The sequence below is a fragment of the Grammomys surdaster genome, unplaced genomic scaffold (genome assembly GCF_004785775.1).
Source record: "Grammomys surdaster isolate TR1022 unplaced genomic scaffold, NIH_TR_1.0 97, whole genome shotgun sequence".
In the NCBI taxonomy this organism is placed as follows: domain Eukaryota; kingdom Metazoa; phylum Chordata; class Mammalia; order Rodentia; family Muridae; genus Grammomys; species Grammomys surdaster.
In genome coordinates, this window is record NW_021604576.1 from 10,713,153 (window position 1) to 10,730,910 (window position 17,758).

General features: G+C 36.3%; 1 protein-coding gene across 1 annotated transcript in view; it reads left to right on the forward strand.

Annotated features, from left to right (window-relative positions):
* Positions 1–17,758, forward strand: part of Mms22l (MMS22 like, DNA repair protein) — a 109,011-nt gene that overhangs the window by 13,093 nt on the left and 78,160 nt on the right. The window contains exons 9-10 of the mRNA XM_028780643.1: positions 6,962–7,135; positions 14,405–14,467. Coding sequence (XP_028636476.1) covers positions 6,962–7,135; positions 14,405–14,467 — 237 coding nt within the window. The remainder of the gene's footprint in view (positions 1–6,961; positions 7,136–14,404; positions 14,468–17,758) is intronic.

Sequence of the window (17,758 nt, forward strand, 5' to 3'; positions counted from 1 at the left end):
TGTGTCTCAAGTACGTCATGTCTTCCATTTTAAAGGTATGTATCTTCTCCCTTTGATGGGGAAGCAACCAAGGGCAGTAGCAAAATGTTTTAGAAGTCTCATGTGTAAACCTTAATTCAAAAGAGGGTTTCTTATGCTTGGTATTGAGTTTTTTGTTTGTTTGTTTGGTTAGATATTGTATTAGGTAAGATTCATAAAATGAGTCTCATATAAGAGTGGGGTTTATTAGAGTGGCTTCCAGGTTATAGTTCAGCTATTCCAACAATTGCTGTCTCCTGATAGAAAGTCCATGAATCCATCCAGCCCAAGAGTCTGAATGCCTGTCTCAGCTGGTTTTCAGTATATTCCAGAATTCAAAGGAGACTCTTAATCGAAGTGAGGGAATAAACTTGCCAGCTAGAATGAAGGCGAGCAGGCAACAAGCAAGAGCTTCTTTTTTCTGATGTTTATATAGGTGCTACCAGAAGGTTTGGCCCATATTTAATGTAGATCTTCCCCCTTAAAATGATTCAGTTAAGAAAAGACCCTCACAGGTTTACCCAGATGCTTGGGTTTTAGTTAATTCTAGATGTATTTAAGTTGACAACCAAGAATAGTCATCACATGTCTACCCCTTGTCAAGTTGACACATAATCATATCTCCTTATGGTGGTACACAATCACAAACACATTACGTTTTGGAATAGGTGGCAATGTCCCTTGAGGGACATTCTTTTAGTATATTAAAACTTGAAATTCAGTTGATGTTCTGTCAATTGGTGTTACATTTCATGATAAATACATCAAGGAAAGTAAATACAAATACCTGCCCAAACACATCCTAACAAAATATTGTAGTGTGGAGTTTGGCTACTCTGCTTTATGCTTCTGGCTGGTTGTGCTTCCAGCCACCCGGCCCACAACTCTATGGATCCGAGAATGAAAGACACACACACACACACACACACACATTAGCTTATTTTTGAAATGCGTTGGCAAAAGTTGGACAGTTCTAATGCTCCCATGGCTAGCGTACTTTTCCCGTTGGTACTCCTGTCTCAAAACCTTCTGTTACATTCTGTGAGGCTCATTGGTCTATGCTCCCCAAGACGCTTCGCTTCTGGGCAGCCCTACTAGGTAGCTGCATTCCCTTTTCAACTACAGTAGTATGGTCTTCCCTCTGCAGCTTTAAATCTGATCCATACCCCACCCCTCTGTCATGGCAGTTCTCCTCCCTGCATCCTCGCCTGTGCAGGTCTAAGGGTCCCATCCGGTCTCCCTTTTCCCAGCCTGTGGCTTCTGTCATCTTTATTGATCGATCAAAAACAAGTTGGGGACAAGGTTCTTCAGCATTTGGACATGCAGATTCTTGATTAAATCTGTAGATCAGGATGGTCTACAACTCACAGAAATCTACCTACCTGCTTCTATCTTCCATGTTCTTGGATTAAAGGCATGTACTACCATCTGGCTTTTTTTTTTTTTAAATGCCTTAATTCTTTGAAGTTTATTATTTTAGACTTCATGTATTGGGATTTATGTAGGGTGAAGAACATTGGCAAACATTTTTACAGGACTCAAGTCTGGAGCAGAGAGACGGACTTTTCTTTTTTTTTTATTTTTTTTTTAATTTTTTTTTTTATTTTTTTTTCTTCTTTTTTTTAATTTCTTTTTTGTTTTTTTTAAACATGAAATGCTTTTTTATAGCATGTTTTACAAGGGGAGGGGGTAAGAGGGTCCAGGTGGTGGAAAAGTACAAAATCTTCTTGGCCTGTGCCTTGAAACATGTCATGGTCTATATGGTACACTGCCTTGAATTATGATCTACCTGCTGTTCTTCAGAAGATATGGTACACTGCTTGAGTTATGGTCTCCCTGCTATTCTTAAGAAGACATGGTACTCTGCTTTGAGTCTATCTGCAGTTGCTAAGCAGGATCTTGCAGTTGCCAAGCTTCAGAGGACATTGTGCAGGTGGGGAAAGGTAGGGGGTAAGGGTAAGGGCGAGGGTCCTGGCTTCTGGCATCTCCCCCTTCTCTGTTTAGTTAGAGAAGGCGTCTTATGTTCAATCCCAACTATGTGAGTTTTGAATTTGGATGTCTAATTATGGGGGGTCTTAGACAAGTTCACAACCCCAAAACACTGATGTGAGATGAGTCACATCGATGGTCGAAGGCTTTAGGCTGTTGACGATGGGCAATGTCAAGGGACTCTGATGTGGGTGAAAGGAGGGTGAGAGCCCTGTCTTAGGCCATGTAGGCTGCACCCACTCCCGAGACTGACTTTTCTTAAATAATTTTTTTTTTTTTTTTTTTTGCTGACAGACCTGGGATGTGGACTTCTGTTATTTCTTTTTTAATTTATTTTTTTTTTAATTAGTCATTCCACTCATTTACATCTCAAATGATATCCCACTTCCTTGTTACCCCTCCAATAGCCTCCCATTCCACATCTGCCTGCCCCCTTCCCTTTGCCTGTATGAAGGTGCTCCCCCACCCACCCACACTTTTCTTATGTCTGTGTCTGATATGAACAGAGAAGGCTAGGTAGAAGACAGCATATGTAGGTCAGGTTGAGTCTAGAGTTTGGCTATAGCTAAGGTGGATGAGGTCAAGCAGACAGACTAGGCTGGTTTGCAGGATCCGGTTGTGATCCAACCCTGGATTTGGGTGTAAATCTGAGCATTTTGGGAAACGAGGAGGGCAGGATCAGGTGGACTCATCAGGCTAGACCTGGAGAAGGATGTGTTGAGTCGGGCTCAGTGGAGAGGTTAGAATGTGACATGCAAGGGGCCTGAGAGTGGTATGGGGAAGTGTAGACAAGGTAGATCTTGGTGGAAGGAGGCTTGGGGTTGCTTATGGTGCAGGCAGCATGGCTAGATTAGATTTGGGCACTGGAAAGGGACCCAAGCTCTATCTGGGGCATTGTGAAAGGGAGGGACTTGCAGGATAGAGCTAAGTGGTTTTTAATAGTTTATTTGGTCTGTTGTGAGCATAGGCATTAGGAAGAGGCACTTAGGCAAAGTCTATAAGTCACTGTAGAGCATAAGTGTGGTGTTCTCAAGAGCAAGTAACCCTTAAGTATCTTAATAGCTATGTGTGTATGATTTTTGAGACTTCTGATATTACATCTCAAAGGGTTGTTAAAGGAGCTTAAATGAGTTAAGGATAGTTCTAAATGTGCATCCTTAATTTAAATGAGTTCATACAGTAAGTAGTTCCAGATGTGCTTCCATGAGATTACCACTTTTAGAGTAAATGCCTAAAACTCACAGAGGTGGATGTGGGTCAAAAAGTATGTTGTTCATGTAAGTACAATCTCAGTCTCCTAATGTTCCAACCCTTTAACATGAGGTAGTTCCTCATGTTGTGTTGACCCCAACCATCAAATTACTTTTGTTGCTACTCATAACTGTAATTTTGTTACGGTTATGAATTATAGTGCCAAATATTCCTGTTTTCTGATGGCCTTAGGCAACCCCAGTCAATTGTCTCCCCAGAGGGGTCACAGCCAATAGGTTGGGAACCGCCGATTTATATAGTTTTGTGAAACTTGCAGAAAACTGCAGGTTTATATATGGGGAAGTCCAAAGCTGTACTCAAACATAAACTTTAAACTTTGTTTTTTTCTATTTTACCTTTCTTAACTTGAAATATCTCTACCAAAAAAGAAATATTGTCTTTATATTGGAAATATTCATAGCAATGTTAACCATGCTGGAACTCTTAAAATTTTTGTATTTACTCCTTTTGAGTATTTCATACAATATAAATTTGAGTGTATTCTTTCCTCTTCCCAAATTCTTTCTAGATCCTTCCCTACCTTTCTACTCACCCACTTCATGTTCTTTCTCTTTAAAACATAAATTAGGCATACATACACACACACCACCACCACCACCACCACCAGCACCAATGTAAGAGTTCAATTTGTATTTTTTTTACTACTCCAAGCATGGGTCCTGCTTTTGAGTGCATTTGATATACACAGTGTTACTCCATTAAAAATGTTGGTTCCTTCTCCCAGCAGCTTTCAATTGCAAAAGGCTTCTTGGCTATAGGTGGGACTTTATGCTGATTTGCTCTCCTCAGTGCTGGATTTTTGTCTGGCTTGGGTTTGCGCAGGTCTAGTTCATGCTGTCACAGTTTCTATTGTTCTGATTGCTTGACTCTAAACTCGCAGCAGTCCTCAAACACGAATGAAAGTCTATCTTTTCCCCTCATGTTCCCTTAATTTTCTGTGTCTTTCTACCCGCTTCAAAACAATTTTAGTGTGGCTTTTTATATATCTCTAATTTTAAAATCATGTTAATGTTTCCTATGCACAAAAATAATTTGTTTAGAAAGTGCACTGAAACGAATGTAAAAAGGAGTAATTGAAGTCATTTATGTTTCAAATGAATAAAAAAACACAGTATAGGGGTTGAAAATAATCTAGATAATGTTAAAATATACCAATTTGACTATGTACTTTTACTGTTTACACAAATTTGTAAAGAACTATAAACAACAGGATTTCACTTATTTAGCCCTGGCTATCATGGAAAACTTTTCTCCAGCTGCCTCAGCCTTCTATCAGAAGGTGTGAGCTACCATGCCAGGCTAACAATGAAATCTTTTTTAAGACATTTTTTTTTCTTTTTTCTTCTTCTTTTGCATTATTTGAGGGTTGACAATATTTGACCTGTCATCTGTAACTGAGAGAATTTTAAATATATTGTAGATAGTATGATTCAGGTTTGTCACACAATAGGAAGAGGAGAAGCTAGTGTAAGCCCTGAAATGGCGAATTAGAGCTAGGTATGGATGTGTGTTTGTATATATACATTTCCTATCTTTTTCACTAGAAGTAGTCAGTTCTAAATAAAATGGTGCAGATTGCTGGTATATACAGATTGGTTTGAAAAATGACCACTTTCTAGTGAATACTAACAAGACTTCTTAGAAAAATAGGTGGTTTTAGTCAGGTCCCTGAAAGATGAAACGGAGCCAGAACCATCTTATGCCAGATATTGTTTGTTCAAAACATGATGGGACATGTCTGTAAAACACAACCCAAATAAAGATCATCTATATATTAAACCTGGGCTAACTTGGTTTGTGAAAGACATAATTGAAAAGGGTTGTAATCTACATAGTACCTACGCAGGTACAAGTAAGTAGGAGAAGACACGCTTTTCTGGTAAATATAGGTCAGGAAAGCACTAGAAAACCAGTTAGTGTAATTGTTTTAAGCAAGATCTTTCGTTGGTTGCTTAGCATAGTGAACAAAAATGAAGTGAAGATGAGTTAATTCCATTTTTGTATTGTTTTGTTTTGTTTTGTTTGCTGAGACAAAAATCTCAGCATGGGTGACTATGACAATCTCTAAATTGCCTTCCTTTTACCTCAGTCTCTGGAATAATAGATATGTTGCCATTACTTTGAAGCTTAAAATAAAGTAGGATATGTTTGTAGTTTTTTAAATATCTCCACATAGTATTTATCACTTACCAAGAAGGAAATAGTAATCTCATAGATCTAAACAATCTGGAAAATGCCACCTTAACCACATAGTCAAAGTTAACCAGTAATAGGATAAACTGACACCATGCACCTCTCATAAGATGCAGTGAAAGAATAAGAACGTTTCTGTGACTTTCTTGCTCCGAATATGTGAGATCATCATGAAGAGACACCAGTCATCAGTTACTTCAAAGCATCACCGTTATGCATAGTGACACTTGAGAAACTGGTGTAAGTTAAGAGATGCTGAAGTGACATAGTAACTAAAGGCAGCTGAGTGTTTCATAATGGTACCAGGGAGACTTTGAGTATGGGTTGTGTATAGTATAAAAGAGAGAAACACAAATAGGGAGTAAGGAAGCATGTCTTGTAGTTGGAAAAGGAAAGGAGTAAAACATAAAAAAAAATAGAATAGTTTTCCATTTTTAATGAAAACTAATCAAATCAAGAAACCCAAAGTACCTGCTTAGTATATCTAAAAAAAAAAAAGCACCTAGTGCATTACAGTGAAATCACAGGGTTTAAAGACAAAGAGATTAATCAAGTAACAAAAATTATGCAGTGAAATTAGAGGCAGGGTGTGACATAGAGTGCTTGGATGCATTCCTTAGCATCAAACATATAAAAGTAACCATTTGATGGCTAGCTGACTTCTTAGCAGCAGAGGAATCAATTCAGTGGAAGTACTGTCTTCATTATAGTCAAACAAATAAAATTATCCATCAGCTCAAAAATCTTAACCAACAAAGGCAAAATAAAGCTGTTTCTAGTAGAATAACATTTAAAAAAGTGCTACAAGATGGAAGCATTTCAGAACAGTGCTACTAGAGTGGGAAAGGACTGAAGTGTAGAAAAAAAATATACAGGAAACAGGAAGTAAATAATTTAGTGTGGGCTATATAGTAAGTTTAAGGCCAGCCTGGCAACTTAGCCAGCTCTGCCTCAAAATGAAAAAAAAAAAAAAAAAACTTTAAAAAGCTTGAATAGAGCTTAAAAGTAGAGCACTTGCCTGGCAAAGACAAAGTCCTAGGTTTAGTTCCCTGAAAAACAAACTCTCAAATCACAGTAATGTTAGCATATAAACTGGGTTGGGCATGAACGAGTTAGTTCTGAGTGCTGTTTTGTGTAAGAACAAAACTCCTTTTCTTTACAAGACATTTGAATATATCTGTCATTTTTAAGGTCATCATTAAGAATAGATAGATTAATTAAAAGTATATGCAACTGAAACGAATACAGTAAGTTTGCAAATAGAAATAGAAGATTATTGACTTAAAAGTTAGTTTTATAATTATCTGTATGGATTACCAGATGATATATTTAAAAGATATACTTTCAGAACATTTTGTAGGATGTTGACAAAAGACACCTTTAAAGCATAAAATACATCAGTGTTCATAATTTATGCTCTGTTTTGTGTGTATATTTCATCATCAACAGGAAATACTTTAACTGAATTATGCTCTTTTTGTTTCTATAGTCATTTTGGAATTGGTTGAATAAACTACTTAAAACACTTTTTGAAAAATCAAGTGAACAAAGAAGACCTGTTTCCCTAACCCAGGCCAAGGACCCATTAGGCTTTAGTTGGTGGATTAGTGTTCATGTAGCATCATTGTACCAGATTGATCGCCATGGTGTATTAGACGAAATGGTAAGATTCAAGTCAAAGGGAAACGAGTTTTCTTCCTTTTTTTCTCTATATAATGTTTCTATAAACATCTCCTAATCTTGAAGAATTGAAAGTTCATGTTGTTATTGTTTGATAAATGAGAAGCAATTTGTAGAAGACTTGATCTTCAATCCTGTCTCTGCTCATAAGTACTTGTATGACTTTCAGTAAACTGCTTAAGCTTTTCTGATCCTCTTTTCCTTGTAGAAAAGTCATGGTTTGCATTGCTCCAAAGTTTGCTTCTAGTCATAAATTCTCTAAGAGTGTCAAAGGGAAAGCATGTGTCTCCCAGAAACGAATCAGTAGGTTTTGTATGTAACGTAATGAAAGTATTTCTTTTGGGGCTGAAGATATAGCTCAGTGATTAAGAAGAGCACATACTGCTCTAACAGAAGACCCAAGTTTTGTGCCTGCACCTACACTCAGAGGGTCACAGCTGCCTGTTAACTTTAGCTCCAGGGAATCTGCTGTCCTCTTAGGGCCTGCTGCAGGCAACTGCAATAGTGCACAAACCCATATACATATAAACATGTTTCTTTTGCATAACATTTGTTTAGAGGTATGTGCTTTTCTCAGTTTAACCTATTTAACAACTATCAAGTTTGCTTCAAACAAGAAGACAGACTTTTATCTATTGTATATATTGTTTAGTTGGAAACACTCTTTTACAGTATTACTTAAACTTTCTTGTGATGTAAACCACCTACTAAATATATTTATTTGAAACTCTATTTGATGTTTATAATTTCTCTCTATATATAATTTCTGCCATTCTCAGAAAACAGAATTATACCAACATACCAGTGCCATAAATTTGGACTTCTGAGGCTGAGGCAGGATGATTGACACAAGTTCAAGGGTGGCTTAGGCTTCACTGTGAATACCAGGTCAGCCAGGGCTGTGGAGTAAGTCCTGTCTCAAAACTCAGCCCCCCAAATAAAACAAGTAGGTTTCTAGTCCTTGCTGATTCTAGCAGTTGTCATGATTCTTTTTATGACCCACTTATTAACTGCTTTTCTGGAATAGTATGCTAATGTTTAACATGTTTTAATTATTAGAATATTACAGAAACATTAAGTGAATTAAAAAATCTAAAGTTGTAACATAAGCATTTTTATTTCTATTTCTGTTCAACCTTAATTCCTCTAAGAACACATTCCTTATTTTAATCAGTGTATATAAATGTGGTAATTTGTCAAACATTTCTAAGTTGTGTTAAATATTATATATATATATTAGGCATTATAATAGGTGTTGATAAGAGGATATATATAAAATATATTGTACTTGCTTTCCTTCAGGGAATATATGTTTAGTTTATTAATGCTTATTGGAACTGTGGTACCACTTTGTGGTGAGTGCTGTATTTCTGTAGTGGTTGATATTTACTTCTGGATAGGCCATGTGTTGTCCTGTCATTGCTGCCACAGTGTGTAATGCACTGGTAGATCATTCTGAGAACTCTGGACATTGTTGCTTTTATTATTATGGAGTCAAGATAGTAAGTGAATGTGTCTTTTAACTGGTTCCACTGTGAGTTTTAAAAGTATTTCTTTATAAATCTTATTTATGTGGAAAGATTTTTAAAGGAAACTGCCACATCTGAAAATAGAAGATTTCTGTGATAAAAATAATTATATATGATACATATTTATGTATGCACATGTAAAATAAAGGTTTCTTTCAGATGTATGTTCTCAGAGTTTTCAGTATTTCTGAACTTTGCTATGGCTTTTTTAAAAAAAAAGTCTAGCTTTTTCCATTAGTAATTGTTTTTATTAGGTGTGCATTTAAAAATGCATTTTGCACTTAGAGTGTATTTAATATCCCAATGATTATTTACTTCTTAGTATGTTAAAAAGTAGGAGAGAAAATGATATATTCATTTTGTAGGTACAGAAGCAGAGGTACATAGTGATTAAAGGTCACCTTATTTTATCACTTAAAGTTGATTGTTTTTAAGAGTTCTCCAAAAGATTGTCTCTTAGAGGTAGATAGCAAAGGATACAGATAGAATAACCATAAGTTCCAATTTACCATAGACATTTTATATTAGATGACGTTCATCCTATCTGATTTTCACTTTTATTTCCAAGTTACCTCATTAGCAAATTTGATGGTCATTCTTATGTATTACTACAAAGTCATTGGTTGATACCTTCAGAGTAATTATACAGATGTTAGTTTGGATCTGAAATATATTTAAATCATTAATTTGAAAATTGCCTTGATGCTTTTTCTTTTTTATGATTTATTGATATTGCTAGCTATCCCATGGAAAGTGGTTATATAGTTGTATGCTTTATTTCATTGGAGAAGAGAGGGATGATAAGATGTAATAATGGTTATGTGTTTTTCACCAGAGAGATATTGTGCACTAAATTATATGTTTCAACTTTCCCCAAAGTTTAATGTGAAACCTTTACATTTTTAGTAAGTTTCAGATATGACTATTATTTTTATAAGCCTGTAAAAACAATACAGCATCTCAGTTCTTATATTAGAAGCTCTAGCTTTTCATTCATTTCTGCTCAGTGTTCGCTCAGTTTAGATGAGAATTTGTTATCCTCTTAAAATCCCAGTCAATCTATTTTAAAACCAAACACAATTTAAAGATATGAAATTCTTTTGGGCATTGCAAGAATCAATTTTGACTCCTTTTTCCGCCAAGAACATGGGGTGATCAATCAGGCACTGATGGACCTTTTTAAAGCTCTTGAAATGGTAACGAAATAAAAGTTATAAAATGTAATCTTAAAATGAGACTTACACAAGTCCCTAAATAGTCTGCTGGAGGGTGAAAATAAGAGAGTCTTTCTGTTTCTGGTAGGGCTGTTACCTACAAAGTGGAGTAAGCATCTTGCTTTTTAATGATGGAATCAAAATATAGAAAACAGATCCAGGTTTATGACTTCTATGTGACTTGGCTTTTTGAAATTAGACATGTGGGCATTATTATGATGAAGTAATATTCAGGGAAAACACTATCATGCTTAAATTTAAATTATGTAGAAATGAAATGTGTTTTATTGGTTTGTTTCTTTGTTTGTTTTTGTGCTATATTCTCTTATGTTGCATTTGGACATGGTAGTTACCTTTTTTCTTTTTTTGCTTCTCAAGACAGGGTTTCTCTGTGTAGAAACCCTGTCCTGGCTGTCCTGGACCTCACTCTGTAGGTAGATCAGGCTGACCTCAAACTCAGAAATCCGCCTGCCTCTGCCTCCCAAGTGCTGAGATCAAAGGTGTGCGCCACCACTGCCCAGCTTACCTGTTTTTTTTTTTTTAAAGAGAAAGTTTTTATTTTTTCTTTATTGTTGTATGTGTACATAAGTACAACTTGCTGAGCCTACCTAATGATGCTTCTATGTATATGTGTTTAGGGCTGACCACTTGCTCTTTGATGTTGGATCAGAAAGAGCCTCATCCCTAGAGAAGATGAACTTTCCCTCACTTAGCAGTCATTAGTTGCTTGTAGCCCTTCATCCTGAGGTTGATCCTTGTATAGTCTTTACCATCAGCCTTCTTTTGATACATAGTTCAATTTGTTTAGATTAGAGCTATCATGTAGTCCACATTCACAAAATTATCTGTGTAAGAATTACACTCCTCTGACATTTTTGTGACTTCAATGACTTGACAGGACAACTGAAATGTACTCATTAACATGATCCATTTGTAAAACAAAAACTGAATCGCATCAGCCCTGTCCTGTTCCTCTTTATTTGGCTGTGGTGTTGACATTTTCTTTTGTTCATAATGGTCTACAAGCTGTAAAATAGAATCTGCTACTGGTCATGGTGTTTACTAGACCAATAGAAAGCAAGTTAGGCATGGATCTCAAGCTGGAACAGTCGTTGGTTGATCATTCAAATAATTCCTGTTCTACCTTTACCCTAGCACATCTCGTAGGCAGCATAAATTGTAGGTTGAAAGTTATGTGACTGGTGACCTAATTCCTACACTGGAAGTCTTGCTTGGTTACAGGAGGTGGCCAGTTCAGGCTTTGTATCCCCCACTGCTCAGAATCTTACCTAAGATCACCCTCATAGATTCCTGGAAGTTTTTCTTGCACTAGCTTTCTACCTTGCCCCTGAGATGTGTATCCCGACCCCATTCCGTTTTCTCTCCCAGTACTCTCTCCACCTTCTCCCAACCTGATCTCTCCTATTCTTATTCCCCCATGTTCCCTCCACCCTTGAAATGTATTTTATTTCCCCTTCCCAGGGAGATTCATGAGTCCTGTCGTCTGTCCCCCCAAGCCCTCCTTGATTCTTAGCTTCTGTGGGTCTGCGGATTGTAGCATATTTCTCTTGTACTATAGAGCTAATGCCTACTTATAAGTGAATACATACCATGTTTGTCTTTCTGGGTCTGGGTTACCTCACTCAGGATTTTTTCCTAGTTCCATCCATTTGTCTACAAATTTCATGATGTCATTGTTTTTAACAGCTGAGTCATACTCCAATGTGTAAATATACCACATTTTCTTTATCCACTCTTCAGTTGAGGGACATCTAGGTTGTTAGTAGTTTCTGGCTATTATGAATAAAGCATGTGACTAGAAGGAACTTATTCCTGACACTTCCTGGAGGACTAAGACTCAGAGGCTAGATAGCCCAGAGACCTAGGATAGAACCATATATGAATAGAAAAAGTCAGTGGAAAGATTCCTAATGATACTCTGCTATACTCATAGATTGGTGCATAGCCCAGTTATCAACAGAGGCTTTATTCAGCAACTGATGGAAATAGATACAGAGACCCACAGCCAAACATTAGGTGGAGCTCAGGAAATTCTGCAAAAGAGGTTGAAGAAAGATTGTAGCAAGCCAGAGGGGTCAAGAACCTCACACGAAAATCCACAGAATCAACTAATCAGGGCTCATAGGGATTCACAGAGACTGAACCAACAGCCAGGGAGCCTGCTTGGGGCTGCCCATATGTTACTGTTGTGTAGCTTGATCTTCTTGTGGGATCCTTAACAGTGGGAGTGGGGGCCCTCTCTGACTCTGTTGCCTGCTTTTGGGACCCTTTCCATCATCCTAGGTTGCTTCATTCAGCCGTAATACAAGGGGAGGTGCCTAGTCTTACTGCAACTTGATATGCATGGCTGGTTGATATCCATGGGAGGCCTTCCCTTTCCTGGTGGGGGGGTGGGATGGGGGGACCAAAAAACAGGAAGAGTGGATTGGAGGGGTGGTTACTGGGAGGAGAGGAGGAAGGGGAACTAGTCAGAATGTAAAACAAAAAAGAATGATTTAAAAAAATTAAAAAAGCTAAGTAGGATAGATAAGTACATAGGGTAGAGAACAGGTGAAGTACCAAATGGAGTTTCATTTTTGTCTCTCATGGAGAGTCAGGGCATACTAACATGGCATCACTGTGTGACAGTATTCAGAATGTATTCTTATTCTTAACCAGGGTATGCTCTATCTTTAGTGTTCATAGTTTTTTTTGATCTCCATTACATATGCTTGACTTGTAAGTGCCCACATAGTTGATCTCTAGGCCGGATGAACCAGAGTCACACTACTGTTCTATAGGGTTGGATCAAACCTTGCCCTAAGCCTCCATGGATATGACCAGCCTCTTCTCTGTCATATCCTCAAACTATCTAATATGATAGGCCTCCAAACCAAGGTGTTCCTTCCAAGCTTTGGTATCCTATTGCCTCAGAGATAAGTGATTATTTTGAATAATTAAGTCATTACTTTAATAATTGCTATATAACAAAAATATCTCACTCTCAGTTTCTAACAGTTGGGGATTTTTTTTAGGGTATTATCTAGGTGGTTCCTGCCTCAGGATCTTCTATGATAGTTTAGTCAAGTTGTCACTTAGAGGCAGTTCCTGAAGGCTTACTTGAGGCTGGAAGATTTAATTGTGGCAGATTGTTTTAGTTTCCTATCTTGTGGCCTTCAGGCCTGCTCACAGTAGAGTTCGTTAGGTTAAAAATTAACAAACTGGAGGCTTCATGGAAATGACATACTGTCATTCATATAGGTATTGGTAGTCTGTTGGTAAGCATCCCATCTATATAGGTGAGGGAATTATATAAATGCTTCAATCCAAGGGTGAGATCATAAAAGGCTATCTTAGTTGCTGAATACTACTGCTACTGTGTTTCTTTTAGAAACACAATACAATACAAAGAAAGTATTGCTTTAGTGCAGCTAGCATGTTGCGTAAATATTTTACGCAAGTAGTAAATGTATATTTTATTAATTAGAGCTTATCTTTATAACTGTAGTTATCTGACAGTCTGATAGGAGTCTGTCTGTACCTTGATTGATTGACTGACTGACTGACTGACTGACTGAGACTGCCTACCTAGTATCCCTGGCTGGCCTATAACAAGATCAGACCAGCCTGCCCTTGAACTCAAAGAGATCTGCCTCCCGACTGCTAGTATCAAAGGTGTACACAAAATGCTGTATCTTTATTTTTTAGAACTCTAGCTTTGCTTTTTGAAATTGAAAAACTTTTCATACCTCTTCTGCATTAGAAATTTCTTGATTTTTTTTTTAAAGTGCTTGTCATTGCTTTTGGTTTTGACTAGTGCCCACGTATCTCAGTATCTAAGAACTTAGAGAACATCCTCCAGGCTTTCTTGTAAGAAAAGTGAAACTTTGGGAATCTTTTTAAAAGTCTACTCCACTGTAGCTTTCTTCCTTGCTGCATAGAGTTATGAATAGAATTGGAATTGCCAGATAGATGATCATTTGTTAAATGAAAACATTATCAATATTGGACCAAAAAAGAAAATCCTTCTGCCACATAATAATCTTGTAATTAATAACATTAAATGTACAGAAAGAATATTAAGTTATCTTTTTATGTAAAACTACATAAAAGCTTGAATTTAATAAGGTAGATTATATATGGATATTATAAATAAAATTCAGGAAAATCTCATATGTAAGAAGGAGAGTAGGGAAGACTGTCATGTAACCTTAAAAATACATAATTGCTATATTATTTTTTCCAGTTAGATTATTTGTAACAACAAATTAAGTATTTATGTATAAGTCTATAGATATACTTTTATAAAATATGTCTGGATATGGTTTCTATTGGATTAGAACAACCGTAGGTTTATTTTTTCCAAGTATGTCAGCTAAGATTTTACTGAAAGAAATTAAAGATATTACAAAGGTATTTTAATGATAGAATTTTACACTTGTACCATAATTTTAAATATATTCATAATCAAGAGCAATAGTTTAACATAGCTTTATTCTCTCTTTTCAGAGACAGATGGAATCGAATTGGAACTTTATAGAAGAACTTTTGAGACAGTCCGTCACTGTTCAGGTATGCAGCTGAAGTGAGGCGGTGTGTGACTTCTGCATTTTATAGTGTAAATTTTACTTACAAGAGCTAAGCAAACTTAAAATGATTTAAATGATAATTTATTACAAATCTGAGATTCTTTGGAGGGTCAACTAAGTAATTCATATTAAATCCTTTAAAGATTTTTATTTTTAACACTGAATTTGTCAGTTAAAGGACAAAGATAATTATCTTAGTTGGTGACTTTGAAAGAATGTATTCAAAATAAGTGGAAGATGCTTTGGAGTTATAAGCTATTCCTTGACTGTATGCTAGTAAGCCAGGCGACATGATGAAGGAGATAGTTGGTGGTATTGGAAATGCAGCTCTATCCCTCTCACAGCAGGAAGGTGACTTGCCTTGCTGAGCAATTTGTCTTACAGGCTTGAATCGTATTCTCACTGATAAGGTCCTCGTTTCTGAGCACTCATTTCATACCTTATCATTTTTCTTTCCGCAGAGCTGTTAATGTAGTGCTTCATGGCCCAGAGGTCAGACTTGACCTCCTTTAAAATAGTTTTAAATGCACTGTTCATCTCATCTTTAAATATGTTGTAGCTCTGTAAAGTTCTATAATGTAAGTAACCCTTTATGGAAGGTTATAGTGTGGAATATTTTTTAATTTGGGGAATAAATTGCTTTTCTGTTAGTGAAGATTATTTAAAACTTGAATTGACAAATATAATGTAAAAATATGGCTTTGTGTGCGTGTGCTTATAGAAGTGATGTATATATGAAAACTAAGCCATCTCTCCACACCAAAAAGTTGAATATCTGAGAACATTGTTTATGTGTACTGTGTGCACCCACAGACACCAGAGAGAGTACTGGAGGTAAGGCAGCTGTGAGCTACCTTCTGCTGGTGCTGGGAACTGAACCCTGCTCTTCTCCAAGAGCAGTGTATACTCCTAAGCACTGAGGCATCTTTCCAGCCCTAAATACATGGTTTTTAACAGACTTCTTAAAATTATGGAAAATGGTATAGAATAAGGGAATAGTTGAGTATATAATGGGAAAATATAAGCTAATATAATATATTCTGTAATTGGCTGTAAGCTTATGAACAAACATCTTTTATGTATCACATTCAACTGACTCACTTACCTATCCTTCCAGAACAGTCAATAATATTTGAGACCATTTTATTTTCATCTGTAACCATTAAAGGTCAATATTTTTACAACTTCAAAATATAAAAAGATCGCCTACAATGCTATATTTAATTCTTTATGGTTGTATATAGCACAAAAACAGGTTCTGGATTCAAAGAATGTAGATCAAATTTGACATCTACTGCAAATTCTTTTCATTTTCTTTTGATATAGAATATTCTGTGTAATAGATTTAAGTGGTGTACCTTTCTCTTCACTTTCCCAAACTGCCTACTATTTTGGATTGAATATATTTTTTTGGATACGACATGACAAAACAAATTTCAGATTCCAAATAAACCCTTCAAGATAAATGTTACATGCCACTTTTTTTCCTGCCATACTCACACAACTATGCTCAGCTCAGTATTAATGCTATAAACATCAGGATGAGCTTAGATCTAGATTTGCTTTCTTAATAAAGTCACAATGATGAACTTGGTTAAATGAATATGCAGGTACTTAAGTAGAATGGTCTCAGACTCAGTCTTAAATTTGTTTCTGAAACATTTATGGAGGCTTTTTGAAGAATGAGACATGGTACTGAGCTCTAAAGATACTGTTCTTGGCCTGAGAGAACTTGTAGATGCTTGGAGTGTGATGGGCATACTTAACTCTCTCCTTTGCAGTTATTCATTCTTGGTCATCATTGTTTACTTGGTCTTTTCATATTTCTGTCTTCTTTCATATTTCTGTCTTCTTCTGTCTCCCGACTTTCTTACACAGTGTAGACTACACAATAAATACAGTCATTATCTTAGAAAATCTTTTATTCCTAAACTCTCCTGTGTTTAAATCTGAAAAGTCGTACTTATCTTCTACTTCATTTATTCACAAGAGAATATTGCTGGAGGAAATTCATCATTCCTTCTTACTTGTTCGACCTGTACATTCTTGATCATAAGTGTTAAGTAGCAGTCCACTTCAGACATTTTGCAAAACAAAAAAGGAAAAAACCAGAACAAAGACAATGTATCCTAGTGATTTAATTTAGAATATTTCTGTAGCACATTTAGATTTCCCTAGCCCACTAAACTTAATTGGCATTTTATTGAGAAAATCTACCTGGCAAATGAAAACTCCTCTATCTTTGGTAATTTGTATCTTCTGACCTCTTTTGTAGAGGAACACTTTTCTTTTCTAGAGGAAGTGTTCTTGTTTTTACCAGGAATTAATTTCTTTCCATAAACACTATATAGGGAAACCCATTTGTTGAAAAATTTTCTTTATATATTTCCATTAAAATATATTCTTCATCCCCTTTTATCTCCTCAGCCACCCATAATTGAGTTTCTGACATGTTCAAAGTGCTCTTGTCATAGGCACCACTTGTATATTGTTAAGTCTAAGAATCCATATTTTTCCTTATTTTTTTCAACTTGTCAGTAACATTCAGCCCTTGTCATCATTGGATGCATTTGAAATACTTGTTTTGGTTTTCATGATAACTAATTTTGTTCCCATTTCATTGGCCATTTGCTTTATAGAGTCATCCACATTCCTTTATTCAGTATCTAAGTGTTAGAAAACTCTGTGTGTTCTTTCCTTAACTTATTGGTACCTAGCCTCCTAGCTTTGAGAACTATTAAGAAAATGTTAACACCCAGGTTTTTACTAAGTGCTTTGACTTCTCTGAGTTCTAGACCTATGTGTTTTAATGATGTACTTAGCACCTGCTTGTGGATGCCCTATGCATTTCCCCTATTACCTTCTCACTATTCTTTGCCACAACCCATTTTATAAAAGCTGAAATCTATGAGTTTTTCTTAGTTGATATCTTCCTCTGCTTCTTTTTCAAGCCCATCTCTGGAGTTGTTCTCTTATCTCAGACTTGGATCTTTCTAGAGTTTCCTCCTTCCTGTGATCTTATTTTTAAATATTGTTGTTACATTTATTTATGTTTGTGTTATGTGTATGGACACACATGGGCCATGGACTGTGTAATAGAAGTCAGGATGGCTTGCAGGAGTCAGTTCTCTCCTTTTACTCTGTGGGTTCTGGGCATCAAACTCAGCTTGGCAGGAAACAATATCCATATCCCAGCTCTCAGCCTTCTAATAATGCTTTTCCTTCCTTCCTTCCTTCCTTCCTTCCTTCCTTCCTTCCTTCCTTCCTTCCTTCC